Source organism: Neoarius graeffei, chromosome 7 (genome assembly GCF_027579695.1).
Source record: "Neoarius graeffei isolate fNeoGra1 chromosome 7, fNeoGra1.pri, whole genome shotgun sequence".
NCBI lineage: Eukaryota > Metazoa > Chordata > Actinopteri > Siluriformes > Ariidae > Neoarius > Neoarius graeffei.
The window spans coordinates 15,884,775-15,904,185 of NC_083575.1; the positions used below are offsets into that span (position 1 = coordinate 15,884,775).

The 19,411-nt window shown below is 44.8% G+C and overlaps 1 protein-coding gene across 1 annotated transcript in view; it reads right to left on the bottom strand.

The window, feature by feature from the left end:
• Nucleotides 1-19,411, bottom strand: part of LOC132889128 (MAM domain-containing glycosylphosphatidylinositol anchor protein 1) — a 700,848-nt gene that overhangs the window by 191,505 nt on the left and 489,932 nt on the right. The window contains exon 9 of the mRNA XM_060925323.1: nt 3,024-3,320. Coding sequence (XP_060781306.1) covers nt 3,024-3,320 — 297 coding nt within the window. The remainder of the gene's footprint in view (nt 1-3,023; nt 3,321-19,411) is intronic.

The window sequence follows — 19,411 nt, forward strand, 5'->3', positions numbered from 1 at the left end:
TAGAAAAAAAAATGCATAGTTGCTGATATGGTGACATTTTCAGTCAAGTAATGTTCATTTAGTATTTTGGAAGGAGATTCCTTTCACTGATGTGTCATTAGTATGAAGTCGATTGACTAAATCAACAAGAAAGGCTTCAATACTGCCTGTTGTAATTGTACATAATTAGATTTGCCACACACAAGTGTTCATGATTAATTATAGCCTGTTATATTTTAAAATAACCACCGATGAGGAAGAACTACAACTTAAACTTGAATGAGATTAATTCAAGTCATCAAAAGGCACATAATTATTTCATTACAATGAAATGAACCAGGACCAAAGCTCCTCACACATTGATTCTCAAGCCCACTCTTCATAAATAAATAAATAAATAAATAAAATGTTTAAAACTCCCAGAGATGCTCATATTTCCACATACATAATCCTCGATGCAGGGCGGCACGGTGGTGTAGTGGTTAGCGCTGTCGCCTCACAGCAAGAAGGTCCTGGGTTCGAGCCCCGGGGCCGGCGAGGGCCTTTCTGTGCGGAGTTTGCATGTTCTCCCCGTGTCCGCGTGGGTTTCCTCCGGGTGCTCCGGTTTCCCCCACAGTCCAAAGACATGCAGGTTAGGTTAACTGGTGACTCTAAATTGACCGTAGGTGTGAATGTGAGTGTGAATGGTTGTCTGTGTCTATGTGTCAGCCCTGTGATGACCTGGCGACTTGTCCAGGGTGTACCCCGCCTTTCGCCCGTAGTCAGCTGGGATAGGCTCCAGCTTGCCTGCGACCCTGTAGAAGGATAAAGCGGCTAGAGATAATGTGATGTGATGTGTGATAATCCTCGATGCACTGTACACACAATCCTCAATGCACTTTCACATGATCATTCACCAACTTCACAGCCAACTCTTACACTTGCTTCCTCCATAAATGTGATCCTCATTTACAAGATGGCAAAGCCCCATGTGGGTACCACCATGCTGGCAAACATTAAGTGGGAATTATGAGGTAAAGCCGACTTTCTCTGTGGGAGGTGTCTCCGATTCCAGGGAAGGAAGTTTACAGGGAATGAAAGAGGCAGAGATGTGGGGTTTGAAATAAGATAAGTAAAAAAATGAGATGTCAAAATAACAGCATAAATTTAGGATCAGAGCTTCTGTATGATGGCAGACTCTGAATAGTTTCATCACACAGTAACTCCCATAAGCTCAGCATGATCAGTCATGTGTGCAGAAAACATGTTTCTGAAACACTTTCAGAATTTTGCATTGCACAAATGTTCATCAATGTGGGAGTGGCTGAGTTGGGAAAAGGGTAAGAGAAAAGGAGAAGTAAGGAGGCAAAGAAGAAAAGAGAGGAAGGAGAAAGAGAATGTGTAAAGAAGAAGAAGAAGGGAGATAAGCTTTGGAAAGGAGATGGTCAGGGTAATTATAGAGCTGCTGCTGAAAAATGACAGTCATTTTGTGAATCGTTCACTCGGAACAAAATAAAGCAAGCAAAGGTAGAATGAAGGGAGCATGCTACCCATAATCACAGTGAACAAGTGTGATTATGGGTAGCATGCAGAACAAGCTCTGATCCTAAAGTTATGCTGTTATTTTGACTTCTCTTTTTTTTTTTTTTACTTATTATTTCAAACCTCACAATGCAGCCTAGACTGCTTAAATTGGACATTACGATTACTGAGGAGGAAAGCACAGTCAAAGCAGGTCAATTTCAATTTAATTCTGACTTTACTGAAGACAATATTGTTCACATTGTAATTAAAACATTTCAAGAACAAGAGTTCACAATTAGACAGGGCTGGAATAGATCAATACGATTGGAATGGACTGAGTAATTACCGTGTATATGCTTATGTTTGGGCATGTGTGAAATTTACAGTATACATGCCCTCAAATACAGAACCTCATGCCCATATCTGAAGGAAAGTGTTATTGCAATCCATGCATAATGAATAAACCAACTTGACAAAGAAGGCCAGGTTTGCATTATGTATGCATACATCATCCATCTACAAAGAAACCTGTTTCCATACCTCTAGCCTGGCTCAGACCTCATGTGAGACATCCAAATTTATCACAAACCTTTTTGTCTGGGTTCATCCTTGTGCACAATACTCACAGGGGATGAGATCTGCAAGACTAAGTTCAATACATAACCTACATTATAAAGGCATAGTACATTGCTTTGGGCTAATGGCCTCATGAGAAAAGGACTGAAGACCATTGAATGATACAGAGTTATCCTCGATGCTGATGAACTCCAAGCCTCTTTAGTTTGGGCTCTTAGGAAGCACACTTTCAGCAGGCATCATAATGGACACATTATTGAGTGTGTAAATGCATTAACATGTGAGCCACTTCCAAAAGGCTGCATTTTAAATACAATGATAACAGGCATCTGCTACGAGTGTTTTAATGGAATATGTGGGGGGGTTTATTATTATTATTTTGTGTGTGTGTGTGTGTGTGTGCGCGCGCGTGGGGGTGTTGCTGGACATGTCCCAAGGGAACTCATTCAATGTGCCATGTTAAAGCCCAGATTAACAGCACTTTCGAGAAAGCTTCATCAAACCAGATCTAATCACAGCATTTATTGTGATAAAACTCTGGAGTCCTCATTGCTGTGGATTTTTTTTTCTTTGGCATTTTACAGCTTGCCATCAATTTATGTAATAGGTCTGTGTAAATCAGGGTAAGTAATAACTTTCGTCAAATTATAAAAGCTTGAAAATCCAGTGTGAGTGGAGAAAGGTGGGTGTGGTGATGGGTTTTGGAAGTGAAAGTTTCTCTATGAAGATGTACTTCAGCGAGATGTATGGTAGTACAAATTCAATTCATGCATTGTTGTAATCCAATACTTGAAAAAAAAACTGGGGAAAAAAGATCTGTCGTACAGTATCTTGCAATCCTCCTGAGATCATATTCATTACAAGAAGTGGGATGGGATAATAGACATAGTAAATGTTTGCTTTATAAATGAAGCATGTAATATTTGCATTATACTGTAATTTGATATAATGTTAAGAGTACTTACACTCCACATTGAGCTGCACATGTCCCAGCCTGCGTTTGATGTTGAGGCCATTGTATGGTGCCGTTTGGCATCGGTAAGCCCCTGCTAGGTCTCGTGTAATGCTGGTAAGTCGTAGGTGTCCATCACGTGTTTCCATCATCCAGTCACCTGATGGCATGAGCATGTCTTTGTTGGCTCGGGTCCAGAGAACTGGAGGGCGAGGCTTACCTTCAACCAAACACACCAGCTCTGCATTCCCACCTTCGCTCACATTGACCACATTTCCACCCACAGGTACAGTCAGGACTGGAGGAATTACTAAAAAAAAGAGGAACAAGAATCAAAATGAAAGATGTACATTAAAATGTACAGATGGGCAATATCTGGACACTAAATGAGCATATGAAAGTTCATTCTGCATATCCTTTAAATCAGGGAAATGATTTCTTTCCACGAGAGCACATCACGTTAACCAAAACAGTGGTATTATTTGGTTTGACAACTCAAAACAGTGAATTAAAAGCCAGGTAAAATAACCTACATCCTAAGCACACGTTATCAATGACCCTGATTTAGTATCTCGTGGTACTGCTGGTGTTTTAAAATTTCTTCCTACTTATGAAAAAGTCTTCCCCAAGTTAGCTGCGCATGTGCACAATGGATCATTTGCTATTTCATGCATGTCCAGAAACATGTGCTGCCATCCAATGAACTGAATGTTGGTTTGCTGCCTTTAGATGAAGAAACAAGGCTAGTTTGAGTATTTAAGCACATATTGATGGTGTGTTTTTATCTATAATAATGATGTACAGTGCCTTGAAAAAGTATCCATACCCCTTGAACTTTTTCACATTTTTCCACCTTACAACCACGAACTTAAAAGTTTTTTTATTGAGATTTTATGTGATAGACCAACACAGCACATAATTGTGAAGTGAAACAAAAATGATAAATGGTCTTCAAAATTTTAAACAAATAAAAATCTGAAAAATGTGGTGTGCATTAGTATTCAGCCCCCCTGCATCAATACTTTGTAGAGCCACCTTTTGCTGCAATTACAGCTGCAAGTCTTTTGTGGTATGTCTCTACCAGCTTTGCACATCTAGACACTGAAAATTTTGCCCATTCTTCTTTGCAAAATAGCTCAAGCTCAGCCTGATTGGATGGAGAGCGTCTGTGAACAGCAATTGTCAAGTCTTGCCACAGATGCTCAATGGGATTTAGGTCTGGACTTTGACTGGGCCATTCTAACACATGAATATTCTTTGATCTAAACCATTCCATTGTAGCTCTGGCTGTATGTTTAGGGTCATTGTCTTGCTGGATGGTGAATCTCCTTCCCAGTCTCAAGTCTTTTGCAGCCTCCAACAGGTTTTCTTCCAGGTTTGCCCTGTATTTAGCTCCATCCAGCTTCCCATCAATTCTGACCAGCTTCCCTGTCCCTGCTGAAGAAAAGCATCCCCATAGCATGATGCTGCCACCACCATGTTTCACAGTGGGGATGGTGTATGCAGGGTGATGAGCAGTGTTAGTTTTCTGCCACACATGGCGCTTTGCATTTAGGCCAAAAAGTTCAACTTTGGTCTCATCTGACCAAAGCACCTTCTTCCACATGTTTGCTGTGTCCCCTACATGGCTTCTGGCAAACTGCAAATGGGACTTCTTATGCCTGTCTTTCAACAATGGCTTTCTTCTTGCCACTCTTCCAAAAAGGCCAGATTTGTGGAGTGTATGATTTATAGTTGTCCTCTGCATAGATTCTCCCACCTGAGCTGTGGATTTCTGCAGCTCCTCTAGAGTGATCATGGGCCCCTTGGCTGCTTATCTGACCAGTGCTCTCCTTGCTCACTCAGTCAGTTTAGGTGGACGGCCATGTCTTGGTAGGTTTGCAGTTGTGCCATACTTTTTCCATTTTTGAATGATGGATTGAATAGTGCTTCTTGAGATGTTCAGAGCTTGGGAATTTTTTTTAATAACCTAACTCTGCTTTAAACTTCTCCAGAACTTTATCCCTGACCTGTCTGGTGAGTTCTTTGGTCTTCATGATGCTGTTTGTTCTTCAGTGTTCTCTAACAAACCACTGAGGCCTTCACAGAACAAGTGTATTTATGCTGAGAGTAATGTAGGTACAACAGCCCGTCTCTCTACGAACTACAGATCCCATCAACTAACTTCCGTGGTGACCTACGTCACGGCTGGGCAGGATCACCTACGTCACTTCCTCCACGACCCCATAAGTGACCCGGAAATCCACCGCTCTTCCTCTTTGGTTCTAGGACTTGGATCCGTAGGCATAAAGAGACACTATCTCCTCGGCTCTGTGAAACACGCGGTAACAGACAAAGGAGACATCTGCTCTCAGAGCATCCACGATTTAGTGCGTTTTCTTTGTTTACCACTGGCCACGGTAAAAATCCAGAATCGCGCGATTTCAACTCAGATTGAGTTACAACCGGTTTTTCATTTGTTCATTATAAGTACGTATGATTGCCGCCCAGAGCAGTTAATTTAAAGTTAGAAGTGACCGGGTTCTTTCTAACTAAAAGCGCTGTGCACATTGTTTGATCAGAGACTTTCTTTCACGAACGACAAGTGTCAGACCAAGAAATTCTCTGCGCCTTCCACGGAATCAACTCACGTGCTCCTGTGGACTCCAAAAGTCTCGGAACTCCTCTATAATCTTGCACTGGAAGCAAGATACTAAGACAGACTGGCATTTTTGGGCAGAAACTAGTCTTAGGAATTAGCTTTATGAAGTAGTGTGAATTTAAACTCAGGAACTGTTAAGTGTGCACACTGATTTTGTGTTCCATCATTGTTCTATGTTCTCTCAGTTGTTTTGTTTAATAAATAGGTTTTGCATGCTCTCTTTTCCTTTCTAACACTTTAATTTCATTATTACACATTTTGACCTCATCAAGATTTCAGTGGATTTAGTAGTGTTATAAGCTAGTGGAGTTAGCTACCACGGCTAATTCTTTGTCTCATTAGCAAGCAAGGCTAACCCTCTGTTTAGGCCACACACACACACACACACACACACACCTTTTGTTCTTAACCCCACGAGGTAGAATTCTTTGGCCTTAGCTAGCAACACAAGGCTAATCTTTGTCTCCACACGTGGCCACACACACACAAACACATCTTAGCTAGCAACCAAAGCTAACTCTTTTGTTCTACTTAGAAACACGTGGTCACCTCCCCCACACACAAACACGCCTTAGATAACATTCCTTTGTCTTAGCTAGCAACACAAGGCTAATCTTTTGTCTCCACCACGTGGGTTAGCTACTGGCTAATCCTTTGTTCTCCTCAAATCCCACGTGGTGACCCCCACACCTCAGATAACACACACACACACACACACCTCAGATAAGATTCTAATCACTCTCACACATCACTCTCAAGCACACACACACACACATATAACACACACACTTTTTGCTGAAGATTTCAATTGCTATTATTCATTTTTATCTTTGTTATAATACATTCAATTATTATTGAAACTGTGTGTTTATTTGTTGCTCCTAATATATTTGAAGTCATCCAATCTCAAAAGAATTCCAAGGTGCATGAATGCTATTGGCTGTAGATTGATAGTGATCATAACAATTTGGAATATACCATAATTTAGCTGTTTGGTAATTTATTATTAAGCACCAAAATTAATGGTATTATTTAATGAGACTGATTTAATGATTTAATGAGACTGATTTAATGAGATTGATCACTTAATTACAAATTGCACCTACAGTAAATTACACACAGTAGGCCTCTATTAACTAATTAGATGACTTCTGAAGGCAATTGATTGCACTGGATTGTATTTAGAGGTATCAGAGTACAGGGGGCTGAATACTAATGCACACCACATTTTTCAGATTTTTATTTGTTTAAAATTTTGAAGACCATTTATCATTTTCATTTCACTTCATAATTATGTGTTACTCTGTGTTGGTCTATCACATAAAATCTCAATAAAAAAACTTTTAAGTTCGTGGTTGTAAGGTGGAAAAATGTGAAAAAGTTCAAGGGGTATGAATACTTTTTCAAGGCACTGTACTACCAGAAGCACATATTTACACTGGTAGGATATTCTCTCAAAATAGGACAAAATAATAGATGGTCTAGGTTGGAAAATGTTTTGTGCTAGTAATGTACTAGGGTTCCCCCTCCCTTATGCTTTTCATGTGCGTGTTTGATTTTTTGTGAATGGGTGACTTTTTCTTGCATGTGAGTTTTATTGATGTATTCTCCTACAATTTGCAATTTATAACTATTATTGCTAGGCCCAAGCCTTTTGGCTTGATTAGTCTCAACTACTTTCCAAGTGGTTTGCCCAAATGAGGATGGGTTCCCTTCTGAGTCTGGTTCCTCTCGAGGTTTCTTCCTCATGTCGTCTGAGGGAGTTTTTCCTTGCCACCGTCGCCACAGGCTTGCTCATTGGGGATAGATTAGGGATAAAACTAGCTCATTGTGGCAGCGGGGGCATGGTCTAGCATCGGTCTGTGACAGGAGGGCGGAGTCGGGGAAGTTAAGTGGCAGAATCATTACACCTGTTGTTAATTGATGTGTTTGTGTGTCTTCCCAGTGACCGCGCCCTTCTTAAGGAGAGAGAGTGAGAGCAGAGGGGAGCTCTCCACAACCAGACAGCTGATGTGTGTGCGTGTGTCTGTGTGTGTATTTACAGCTGAAAAGCTGAATAAAGAGAGTTTTTGTATTCTCAGTTCTGTCCTGCCATCCTTCTGTGCTCCACCCATTTACACGAACTGCCACAGTGGTGCCGAAACCTGGGAAAATGAGCACAGAAGAGAACAGCCCCATGGAGTCCTCCACCTTCGCTGACCTGATCCACGCCCTCGCCACGGCCCAACAGAGCCAGCACCAGGGGCTGCTCGCCCTCCGAAAGGAGCAAGAACAACGGTTCGAGGCCCTGGTGCTGGCGCAACAGGAAGATCGTCGGGCGTTCCGGCACCTCCTCGCGTCGACGGGGTCCACCAACTCCACCGTCGCGGGCCCTTCCCCCCTCACCCTCACAAAGATGGGCCCGCAGGACGACCCCAAGGCATTCTTCACACTCTTTGAGCAGGTAGCAGAGACCTCAGGGTGGCCGGTGGAACAGCGCGCGGCGTGCCTCCTCCCCCTGCTAACGGGAGAGGCGCAGCTGGCCGCGCTACAGCTCCCCGCCGACCGCCGGCTGGCCTACGCGGACCTTCGCCGGGCCGTCCTCCAGTGGGTGGGACGCACCCCGGAGCAACATCATCAGCGTTTCCGCGCTCTGCGCTTGGAGGAAGTCGGCCGGCCGTTCGCGTCTGGCCAGCAACTCCGGGACGCCTGCTGGCAGTGGTTGAGGGCCGACAGCTGCGACGCCGAGGGACTCATCGACCAGGTGGTACTGGAACAGTTCGTCGCGCGTCTACCAGCGGGAACCACAGAGTGGGTCCAGTGCCACCGCCCGGCGTCGCTGGATCAGGCAATCGAGCTGGCGGAGGATCATCTGGTGGCTGTCCCGACGGCAGGACAGCAGACGACCTCTTCTCTTCTCTCCTCTCTCTCTCTCTCTCCCCTCCTCCTGTGTCTTCTCCTTACCCCATTCCCCCACCGTGGAGACGGGGGCCGGCGCCACCTCAGCCGGCCTGCCGCACCCGCGGTGCCCTTCCGTGTCTCCCTTCTGTGTCTGTCTCTCCGCCCCCTCAGGTGAGTGAGCCCCAGAGCACTAGTGCAGAGAGGAAGCCCGGGCCGATTTGCTGGCGCTGCAGGGAACCGGGCCACCTCCAACAGCAGTGCTCAATAATGGAGGTGGGCGCGGTGGTTCGGATCCCCAACGCGCCAGGAGCCGCCCTCGATCGGGCCGGAGCGTATCGCATACCGGTGAGTATCCAAGGGGATACATATCAGGCGTTGGTGGATTCGGGCTGTAATCAGACCTCAATCCACCAAAACCTGGTGCAAGACGAGGCATTGGGGGGAGCACAATTGGTGAAGGTGTTGTGTGTGCACGGGGATGTTCACAACTACCCTTTAGTGTCGGTCCACATTATTTTCAGAGGGGAAAAATTTATAGTGAAGGCGGCGGTTAATCCTCGCCTTACCCACTCATTAATTTTGGGGACTGATTGGCCGGGATTTCGGGGTTTAATGACACACTTAGTCAAGAGTGGGTCCTGCCATTTGACAGGGGGAGGTTCCAGTGTCGCTTTGGCGGGAGCAGCTGTCACAGAGCCGTCTACGTCATCTCCGCGCCAGAGTGAGGAGCCGCCGGCTCCTCCTCTCTCTATTGGGGAATCCCTCGCGGATTTCCCGTTAGAGCAATCGCGAGACGAGACTCTGCGGCATGCTTTTGACCAAGTGAGAGTAATCGATGGTCAAACGCTCCAGCCGAACGCCACCCCGTCCTTCCCCTACTTCGCGATTATGAAGGATAGATTATACCAAGTGACGCAGGACACTCAAACTAAAGAGCGAGTCATGCAGCTTTTAATTCCGAAGAGCCGCCGGGAATTGGTATTCCAGGCGGCTCACTTTAATCCCATGTCTGGACACTTAGGGCAGGATAAAACACTAGCCCGAATAATGGCCCAATTCTATTGGCCGGGGATTCGCGGCAATGTCCGTAGGTGGTGTACGGCATGCCGTGAATGCCAGTTAGTAAATCCAGCGGCCATTCCAAAAGCGCCTTTGCGCCCTCTACCGTTAATCGAGACCCTGTTCAAAAGAATTGGCATGGATCTCGTCGGGCCATTAGATTGGTCAACACGAGGGTACCGCTTTATATTAGTTCTGGTGGACTATGCAACGCGATACCCGGAAGCAGTGCCTCTTCGCAATATCTCAGCACGCAGTATTGCGGAGGCACTCTTCCGCGTCATCTCCAGAGTTGGAATCCCGAAAGAGATTCTGACTGATCAAGGCACCTCGTTTATGTCAAGAACACTGAAGGAACTGTATGGGTTATTAGGTATTAAGCTGATCCGCACCAGCGTTTATCACCCACAAACGGACGGCTTAGTGGAATGGTTGAATCGCACCCTTAAAAACATAATTAAGAAATTTGTAAGTGAGGGCGCGCGTAACTGGGATAAATGGCTCGAACCCTTGCTCTTTGCAGTGCGAGAAGTCCCCCAAGCCTCCATGGGGTTCTCTCCGTTTGAATTATTATATGGGCGTAAGCCGCGCGGCATTTTAGATGTGCTGCGAGAAAATTGGGAGGGGGGACTTTCACCAAGCAAAAATGAAATTCAATACATTATTGACCTGTGCGCAAAACTCCACACACTCACACAACTAACCCAGGAGAATTTGCGGCAGGCCCAAGAACGGCAAACCCGCCTGTATGACAAGGGTACGTGCCTTAGAGAGTTTGCACCGGGAGAGAAAGTACTCGTACTGTTGCCCACATCGAGCTCTAAATTAGTCGCCAAGTGGCAAGGACCCTTTGAGGTCACACGGCGAGTCGGGGACGTCGACTATAAGGTGAAACGAACGGACAGGGGTGGGGCGCTACAGATTTACCACCTCAACCTACTCAAACTCTGGAACGAGGAGGTCCCCGTGGCTTTGGTGTCGGTGGTTCCAGAGAAGGCGGAGCTGGGGCCGGAGGTTCAAAAAGGAACATTAGCATCACGTCCCTCTCCGGTCCCCTGTGGAGACCACCTCTCCCCGACCCAACTCGCGGAGGTTGCCCAGTTGCAGACCGAGTTTTCGGACGTGTTCTCACCCCTGCCCGGCCGCACTAACCTCATAGAGCACCACATTGAGATGCCCCCGGGGGTGGTAGTGTGTAGCCGCCCTTACAGGTTACCCGAACACAAGAAAAAGGTGGTTCGGGAAGAACTCGAGGCCATGCTCGAAATGGGCATCGTCGAGGAGTCCCACAGTGACTGGAGCAGCCCGGTGGTCTTGGTACCCAAGGCCGACGGGTCGGTCCGGTTCTGTGTGGACTATAGAAAAGTCAATGCGGTGTCTAAATTCGATGCGTACCCAATGCCTCGTATTGATGAGTTGCTCGATCGGCTAGGCATGGCTCATTTTTATTCGACACTGGATTTAACAAAGGGTTATTGGCAGATCCCCTTGACTCCATTATCCCGTGAAAAAACGTCCTTTTCCACACCGTTCGGCTTACACCAATTCGTCACACTTCCTTTTGGGCTGTTTGGGGCGCCTGCTACGTTTCAGCGGCTGATGGACAGGGTCCTCCGCCCCCACGCCACCTATGCGGCCGCGTACTTAGATGATATAATTATTTATAGTAATGACTGGCCGCGGCACCTACAACACCCGAGGGCCGTCCTTAGGTCGCTGAGGCGGGCGGGTCTCACGGCCAACCCAAAGAAGTGTGCGATTGGGCAGGTGGAAGTACGGTATCTGGGCTTCCACTTGGGCAACGGGCAGGTGCGTCCCCAAATTAACAAGACTGCAGCAATTGCGGCCTGCCCGAGGCCCAAGACCAAAAAGGGGGTGAGACAGTTCCTGGGGCTGGCTGGCTATTATCGTAGATTTATACCTAATTATTCGGACGTCACCAGCCCGCTGACTGATCTGACTAAAAAGGGGGCACCAGATCCGGTCCAGTGGACGGAACAATGCCAGCGGGCTTTTTCTAAGGTTAAGGCTGCACTGTGTGGGGGGCCACTTTTACACTCCCCTGACTTTTCTCTCCCTTTTATGTTGCAGACGGATGCGTCGGACAGAGGGCTGGGGGCCGTTTTGTCCCAGCAGGTGGAGGGGGAGGATCGCCCTGTCTTGTACATTAGCCGCAAGCTGTTGGTGCGTGAGGGGCGCTACAGTACCATTGAAAAGGAGTGCCTGGCAATCAAGTGGGCGGTCCTCGCCCTCCGGTACTACCTGCTGGGACGCCCTTTCACCCTCTGTTCGGACCACACGCCCCTCCAGTGGCTCCACCGCATGAAGGATGCCAATGCGCGGATTACCCGTTGGTATCTGGCACTCCAACCCTTTAACTTCAAGGTGATCCACAGGCCGGGGGCGCAGATGGTCGTGGCGGACTTCCTCTCCCGTCAAGGGGGGGGGAGTCGGCTGCGGGCCGGATGGCTGCCCGGCCTGAGTCGGGCGGTGGGGGTATGTGGCAGTGGGGGCGTGGTCTAGCATCGGTCTGTGACAGGAGGGCGGAGTCGGGGAAGTTAAGTGGCAGAATCATTACACCTGTTGTTAATTGATGTGTTTGTGTGTCTTCCCAGTGACCACGCCCTTCTTAAGGAGAGAGAGTGAGAGCAGAGGGGAGCTCTCCACAACCAGACAGCTGATGTGTGTGTGTGTGTCTGTGTGTGTATTTACAGCTGAAAAGCTGAATAAAGAGAGTTTTTGTATTCTCAGTTCTGTCCTGCCGTCCTTCTGTGCTCCACCCATTTACACGAACTGCCACACTCATGTTTTAAGTCGTTCAAATTCTGTAAAGCTGCTTTGCGACAATGTTTATTGTTAAAAGCGCTATACAAATAAACTTGATTTGATTTGGTTTGTGCTCCTTTTCAATAGAAGTCCTCTGTAATTGTACAATTTTCTTTTTCTTCAAAGAGTGCTAAATAAAGTATCTGTATCATTGGAAGACAGATTATTCAATTAAAACAGATCTGCAAAAGTGATAATTGCAACTTAGATTATTTGGGCAGCCCTATACTAGCAATATAGTGCACTCCAATTAGATTTCAAGTTTTAAATGGTCGCTTATGGCATTTGGCAGCAAAGGAGGAAAAAAAAACAACACAACATTCAGCTTGGTTAGTCCACCCTACAGTATATGAAATATCTATAACAAACCGCTCCACTGAGGATGCCATCTCCTTTACTCTTCACCTGAGCCTTGCACACCTGGAGGAGAACACCACTCATGTGTGGATGCTGTTCCTAGACTTCAGTTCAGCGTTTAATACACTCATTCCACAGCATTTGGTGAACAAACTGGGACCCCTGGGCTTCAGCACCCCCCTGTGCAACTGGCTGCGAGACTTCCTCACTGAAAGACCACAGTCAGTGCGGGTCGGACAGAACACCTCCAGTGTCCTCACCCTCAGCACAGGCTCCCCTCAGGGCTGTGTACTGAGCCCTCTGCTGTTCACTTTGATGACACACAACTGCGTCCCCAGGGCTGCCAGTAACCACATTGTGAAGTTTGCAGATGACACAATAGTGGTGGGCCTCATCAGGGACAACAATGACCTGGCCTACAGAGGGGAGGTGGAGCAGCTTGTGGGCTGGTGCAGAGAAAACAACCTGATCCTGAATGTGCACAAAACCAAAGAGATCGTTGTTGACTTTAGGAAGAACCAGCCCAGCCATGCTCCACTTCTCATCAACATGGCTGTGGAGGTGGTCAATAGCACCAAGTTCCTGGAGGTGCACATCACAGACAACTTCACCTGGTCTGTGAACATCGCGTCACTGGTCAAGAGGGCACAGCAGTGTCTGCACTTCCTGTGTAGGATGAGGAGAGCCCGCCTGCCCCCGCCCATCCTCACTACATTCTACAGCAGCACCATAGAGAGCGTTCTGACCAGCTGCATCTCTGTGTGGTATGGAGGCTGCAGTGCCACTGACTGGAAGAATGTGAGGACAGCAGAGAAAGTCATTGGAACTTCTCTTCCCTCCATTCAGGACATCGCACCTAAGTGCTGCATGTCCTGAGACAGAAACATCAGTGGCCCCTCACGTCCTCACTATGGACTGTTCTCCCTCCTGGCCTCTGGAAAGAGGTTCCACAGCATTTGGTGCCAGACCACCAGGTTCTGTAACAGCTTTCCCCCCAGGTCACTTTGCTGAACTCCAAATCCAAATTTTAAATCAAACTGAACTCTAAACTGGTGGCGTAGTGGTTAGCACTGTCCCTCACAGCAAGAAGGTCCTGGGTTCGAGTACAGTGGCTGGCGAGGGCCTTTCTGTGTGGAGTTTGCATGTTCTCCCTGTGTCTGTGTGGGTTTCCTCCGGGTGCTCCGGTTTCCCCCAGAGTCCAAAGACATGCAGGTTAGGTTAATTGGTGGCTCTAAATTGACCGTAGGTGGGAATGTGAGTGTGAATGGCTATTTGTCTCTGTGTCAGCCCTGCGATAACCTGGTGACTTGTCCAGGGTGTACCCTACCTCTCGCCCATAGTCAGCTGGGATAGGCTCCAGCTTGCCTGCGACCCTGTAGAACAGGATAAACGGCTACAGATTATGGATGGATGAACTCTAAACTTCTATTTATACTTGAACAACTCCTAATTCCACACGTCACTTTGTACTGTTGCACTTTAATATTTTTGCTGCTGTATATTTTAATATACTTTTATATTTAATTCTGTGCTGAGCCAAATTGCAGCGAAATTTCGTTGTGTACACTTGTTACATACTGAATGAAAGGTTATCTATCTATCTATCTATCTATCTATCTATCTATCTATCTATCTATCTATCTATCTATACATTTTATTTGGTTTAAAGGCAAGTCATTGGGTTTGTATGGTTTAGAAGCTATTTAAAAAAAAAAAGTCTTGGACACTTCTACTCAATAAGAAAACTGGCGATTTCAGAGGCGTGAACTCTACACAGGTCATTTTATTCATCTGAATTGGGACTCCCAGAAAATCAATGAAAGTACCTGCTCAACCCTAGTCTGAATATGATTAACTTTCCTCTTGTAAATATGAACATATTTTCAAACTTTAGTCAACAGTGCTGAATTGAGCATTTAGTGTACAAGTTATTTTTGTCCTAACTTTTGTGATGAAAGGTAGACATCTCATCTCATTATCTCTAGCCGCTTTATCCTTCTACAGGGTCGCAGGCAAGCTGGAGCCTATCCCAGCTGACTACGGGCGAAAGGTGGGGTACACCCTGGACAAGTCGCCAGGTCATCACAGGGCTAAAGCTAGACATCTACAGCCAAAAAAACAATGAAATTCTATTGCAATCAAACAGACAGAACAAATCCAATCACTGTTTGTAAAATAAATTCCAACATTTTTTAAAATAAAAGCTATTTAGAGCTCATTATTAACAGTAATTCATTGTTTATGAGTAACTAGTCATCTGTTTAAAATAAACTTGACTCACCTTTTTTAAAAATAAATATCAACGAACTTTCAGGAATATCAACAGCTGCCAAAGTCAATCTGGCAGCCCATTTTAGCAAATACAGTGGTGCTTGAAAGTTTGTGAACCCTTTAGAATTTTCTATTTTTCTGCATATTATGACCTAAAACATCATCAGATTTTCACACAAGTCCTAAACGTAGATAAAGAGAACCCAGTTAAACAAATGAGACAAAAATATTATACTTGGTCATTTATTTATTGAGGAAAATGATCCAATATTACATATCTGTGAGTGGCAAAAGTACGTGAACCTCTAGGATTAGCGGTTAATTTGAAGGTGAATTTAGAGTCAGATGTTTTCAATCAATGGAATGACAATCAGGTGTGAGTGGGCACCCTGTTTTATTTAAAGAACAGGGATCTATCAAAGTCTGATCTTCACAAAACATGTTTGTGGAAGTGCATTATGGCACAAACAAAGGAGATTTCTGAGGACCTCAGAAAAAGCATTGTTGATGCTCATCAGGCTGGAAAAGGTTACAAAACCATCTTGAAAGAGTTTCGATTCCACCAATCCACAGTCAGACAGATTGTGTACAAATGGAGGAAATTCAAGACCATTGTTACCCTCGACCAGGAGTGGTTGACCAACAAAGATCACTCCAAGAGCAAGGCGTGTAATAGTTGGCAAGGTCACAAAGGACCCCAGGGTAACTTCTAAGCAACTGAAGGCCTCTCTCACATTGGCTAATGTTAATGTTCATGAATCCACCATCAGAACAACACTGAACAACAATGGTGTGCATGGCAGGGTTGCAAGGAGGAAGCCACTGCTCTCCAAAAAGAACATTGCTGCTTGTCTGCAGTTTGCTAAAGATCACATGGACAAGCCAGAAGGCTATTGGAAAAAATGTTTTGTGGATGGATGAGACCAAAATAGAACGTTTTGGTTTAAATGAGAAGCGTTATGTTTGGAGAAAGGAAAACACTGCATTCCAGTATAAGAACCTTATCCCATCTTTAAAACATGGTGGTAGTATCATGGTTTGGGCCTGTTTTGCTGCATCTGGGCCAGGATGGCTTGTCAACATTGACGGAACAATGAATTCAGAATTATACCAGCGAATTCTAAAGGAAAATGTCAGGACATCTGTCCATGAACTGAATCTTAAGAGAAGGTGGGTCATGCAGCAAGACAACGACCCTAAGCACACAAGTTGTTCTACCAAAGAATGGTTAAAGAAGAATAAAGTTAATGTTTTGGAATGGCCAAGTCAAAGTCCTGACTTTAATCCAATAGAAATGTTGTGGAAGGACCTGAAGCAAGCAGTTCATGTGAGGATGCCCACCAACATCCCAGAGTTGAAGCTGTTCTATATGGAGGAATGGGCTAAAATCCCTCCAAGCCAGTGTGTAGGACTGATCAACAGTCACCGGAAACATTTAGTTGTAGTTATTGGTACACGGGGACGGGGGGTCCACACCAGATACTGAAAGCAAAGGTTCACATACTTTTGCCACTCACAGATATGTAATATTGGATCATTTTCCTCAAGAAATAAATGACCAAGGATAATATTTTCATCTCATTTGTTTAACTGGGTTCTCTTTATCTACTTTTAGGACTTGTGTGAAAATCTGATGTTTTAGGTTATGCAGAAATATAGAAAATTCAAAAGGGTTCACAAACTTTCAAACACCACTGTAAGTATGAAGAACCAGATTATTTGGTGAGCAATAGATAAATAATAATGAACATAATGTACTGTATCACTCAAAGGAATTATGCTGTGCTGGAATGATTGGCCAAATACCCAAATCATATGAACGGAGAGCTTTCATGATGTAGACAAACTTAATCAGTATGCAAATTACATGTTATTATCAATATTACCATGACAACATGGGGTGCTTGAGTCCAGTAAGCTCATTTAGCTTTGTAATAGCCATTTGTTCCTAGCATATTTCACTGATTTACTGATAGGACATTAACAGTCCTTGATCGTTCTATTTTCATATCAGTAACAAATTAATAGACAACTTTTGTTTTTTGCGTTTCTTTTCCTTCTGTGTAAATAAAAAAAAAATGTAGTAAATGCAGTATCAAGAAAAGAGTCAGTTTTTCTGAAGCCTGAGGTTGTCGCTGACATGCTTGGGGTTTGTTCATACAACCGAAATTTGCATATTGGTTTTAAGCTTTCTTGGCAGTTTGAATTTAATGCATTTAAGTTAAACTAGCATACATTCTATCAAGCCATTTTCTTATTGCTATTGATGACGTGTCTATTGACGGGACATATCACTATCATTTTATCGCCTGGGTCTAATATAAACAATTTTAAAAAATCATGTTATTCATTGATTTGACACAATCCAATCTAGACCTTTGAATGAGAACCAAGATATGCTTTGAAATGTAGGTTCATTAACTGGCAAACAAAAGAGATGCGTGAATGGCAACAAATGGAAAACATTATTTTAGGTGTAGTTTCAGTATATTGAATCAAAGTTGAGCTTAAAAAAAAAAAAAAGGCCTGAAGGCGACAGAGACATAAATAATGACATGAAGACAAAATGCAACACACATTTGACTTTTAACACACAATTCTTTAGCAGAAACCTGCAGATCAATGGTGCTAATAAGAGTATTTCTATTACTCCTAGGACTGAAATTCTAACATCGCTCTGGTCTGGAAAGGATATTCAAGTATGTGGCATGAATTAAGCAAAGAGAAGGTTACTGATTACTGTGTGAGAGAGAGATAGAGAACGTCAGGGAGATTGATCATGGTGGGGAATAGAGCCAAAAAAAAGCCACTGTAACATCCACAGAAGGTCAAAAGTTTTGAAAGGAGGAAGAAAAGAGAAAGTGAGCCAAAGGTCCTTGGTAAAAAGGAAGAACAGAGATTACAGAGGCTGCATAGGGAATCTCAGCATGCACAAGTGTTACCCAAGAGAAGTACCACTTTGGTGACTTAAGGAAGTTTTTTTCTTTGGCATGGAGGTCTACAAAGGAAAGTCCAAAGCTGAATTCAATGAGTTTACCTCTCATTTCAGCACCATCTACGGTCCTCTTTTCTCATCTGAAGAGGCATCCAAGAAGCTGTGATCATTTGAAATATGGTTTAATTTACCGTGCAGGTTTTGGCAATACCCGTGTAGTTGAAGTGGCAACAAATCATGAGCACTATCAACACCCAACCTGTGCAGTCAAATCCCACTGGGTTTAATGGGGACAAAATTAATTTTTGATAATCTATATAAGATAAGAGATAAGATAGAACTTTGTCATCATTGTTTTAGAAACAACAAAACACAGTTTAGCAGCTCTCGGTACCGGCAGTGCAAAATGCAAAACAGACACCTAAGAACAAATAACACAAAAAGAAACACAATAAATAGACATAAAAGCAATAAATAGGCATTTTCCTTGGGGGAGGGTGTTTGTCGCCCCTCACTGGTGGAGTTGGGGGAGGGGAGGTGGGGTTGCACATCCAACATCTTGAGGGTAGAAACTGTTTTGTTTTTTTTTTAGGTCTGTCTGATGCAGCTCTGATGAGTCTGTATCTCCTTCCAGAGGGCAATAGGGAGAACAGATGATGTCCAGGGTGGGTATGGTCCTTTAAAATACAGCTGGCCTTCTTTTGTAGTTGGTCAGTGTAAATGTCTTTGAGAGGAGGTAGTGGTGTATCAATTATGTGCTCTGCCACCCTCACCACCTGCTGCAGGTCCTTCCTGTCTTCTGCGATATAGCTGGAAAACCACACAGTACAACAGTAGGTCAGGAGGCTCTCTATTACAGATCGATAAAAGTTGATCAGCAGGTGGTGAGGGAGGCAAGTTTACTTTAACTTCCTAAGGAAGTAAAGCCTTTGTTGGGCTTTCCCCACCTGGTGGGAGATGTTAGTGGTCCAGGTGAGATCAGCTGAGATGTGAATGCCGAGGAACTTGAAGGTCTCCACCTCCTCACCGTGTATGCAGAGGGCAGAGTGTTCGGTGCACCTCGATCTCCTAAAGTCCACCATCATTTCCTTAGTTTTTGAAATATTTAAGTCCAAGTTATTGTCTGAACACCATTTTGTCAAGTGCTGAACCTCCTCCCTGTTGGCTCTCTCATTGTTCGTTATCATTCCCACTATCATGGTATTGTCAGCAAATTTGACAAATGGTGTTACTGGTGTGAATGGGGGAACAGTCATGGGTGAAGAGGGAGTAGAAGAGGGGGCTGAGGACACACCCCTGTGGTGTGCCTGAGTTCAAGATGAGAGTGGACGATGTGTAAAGTCCAATCCTGACATTCTGTGGTCTGTTACTTAGGAAATCCAATATCCAAGTGCACAGTGAACTGCCTAAGCCCAGGTCACTCAGCTTTTGA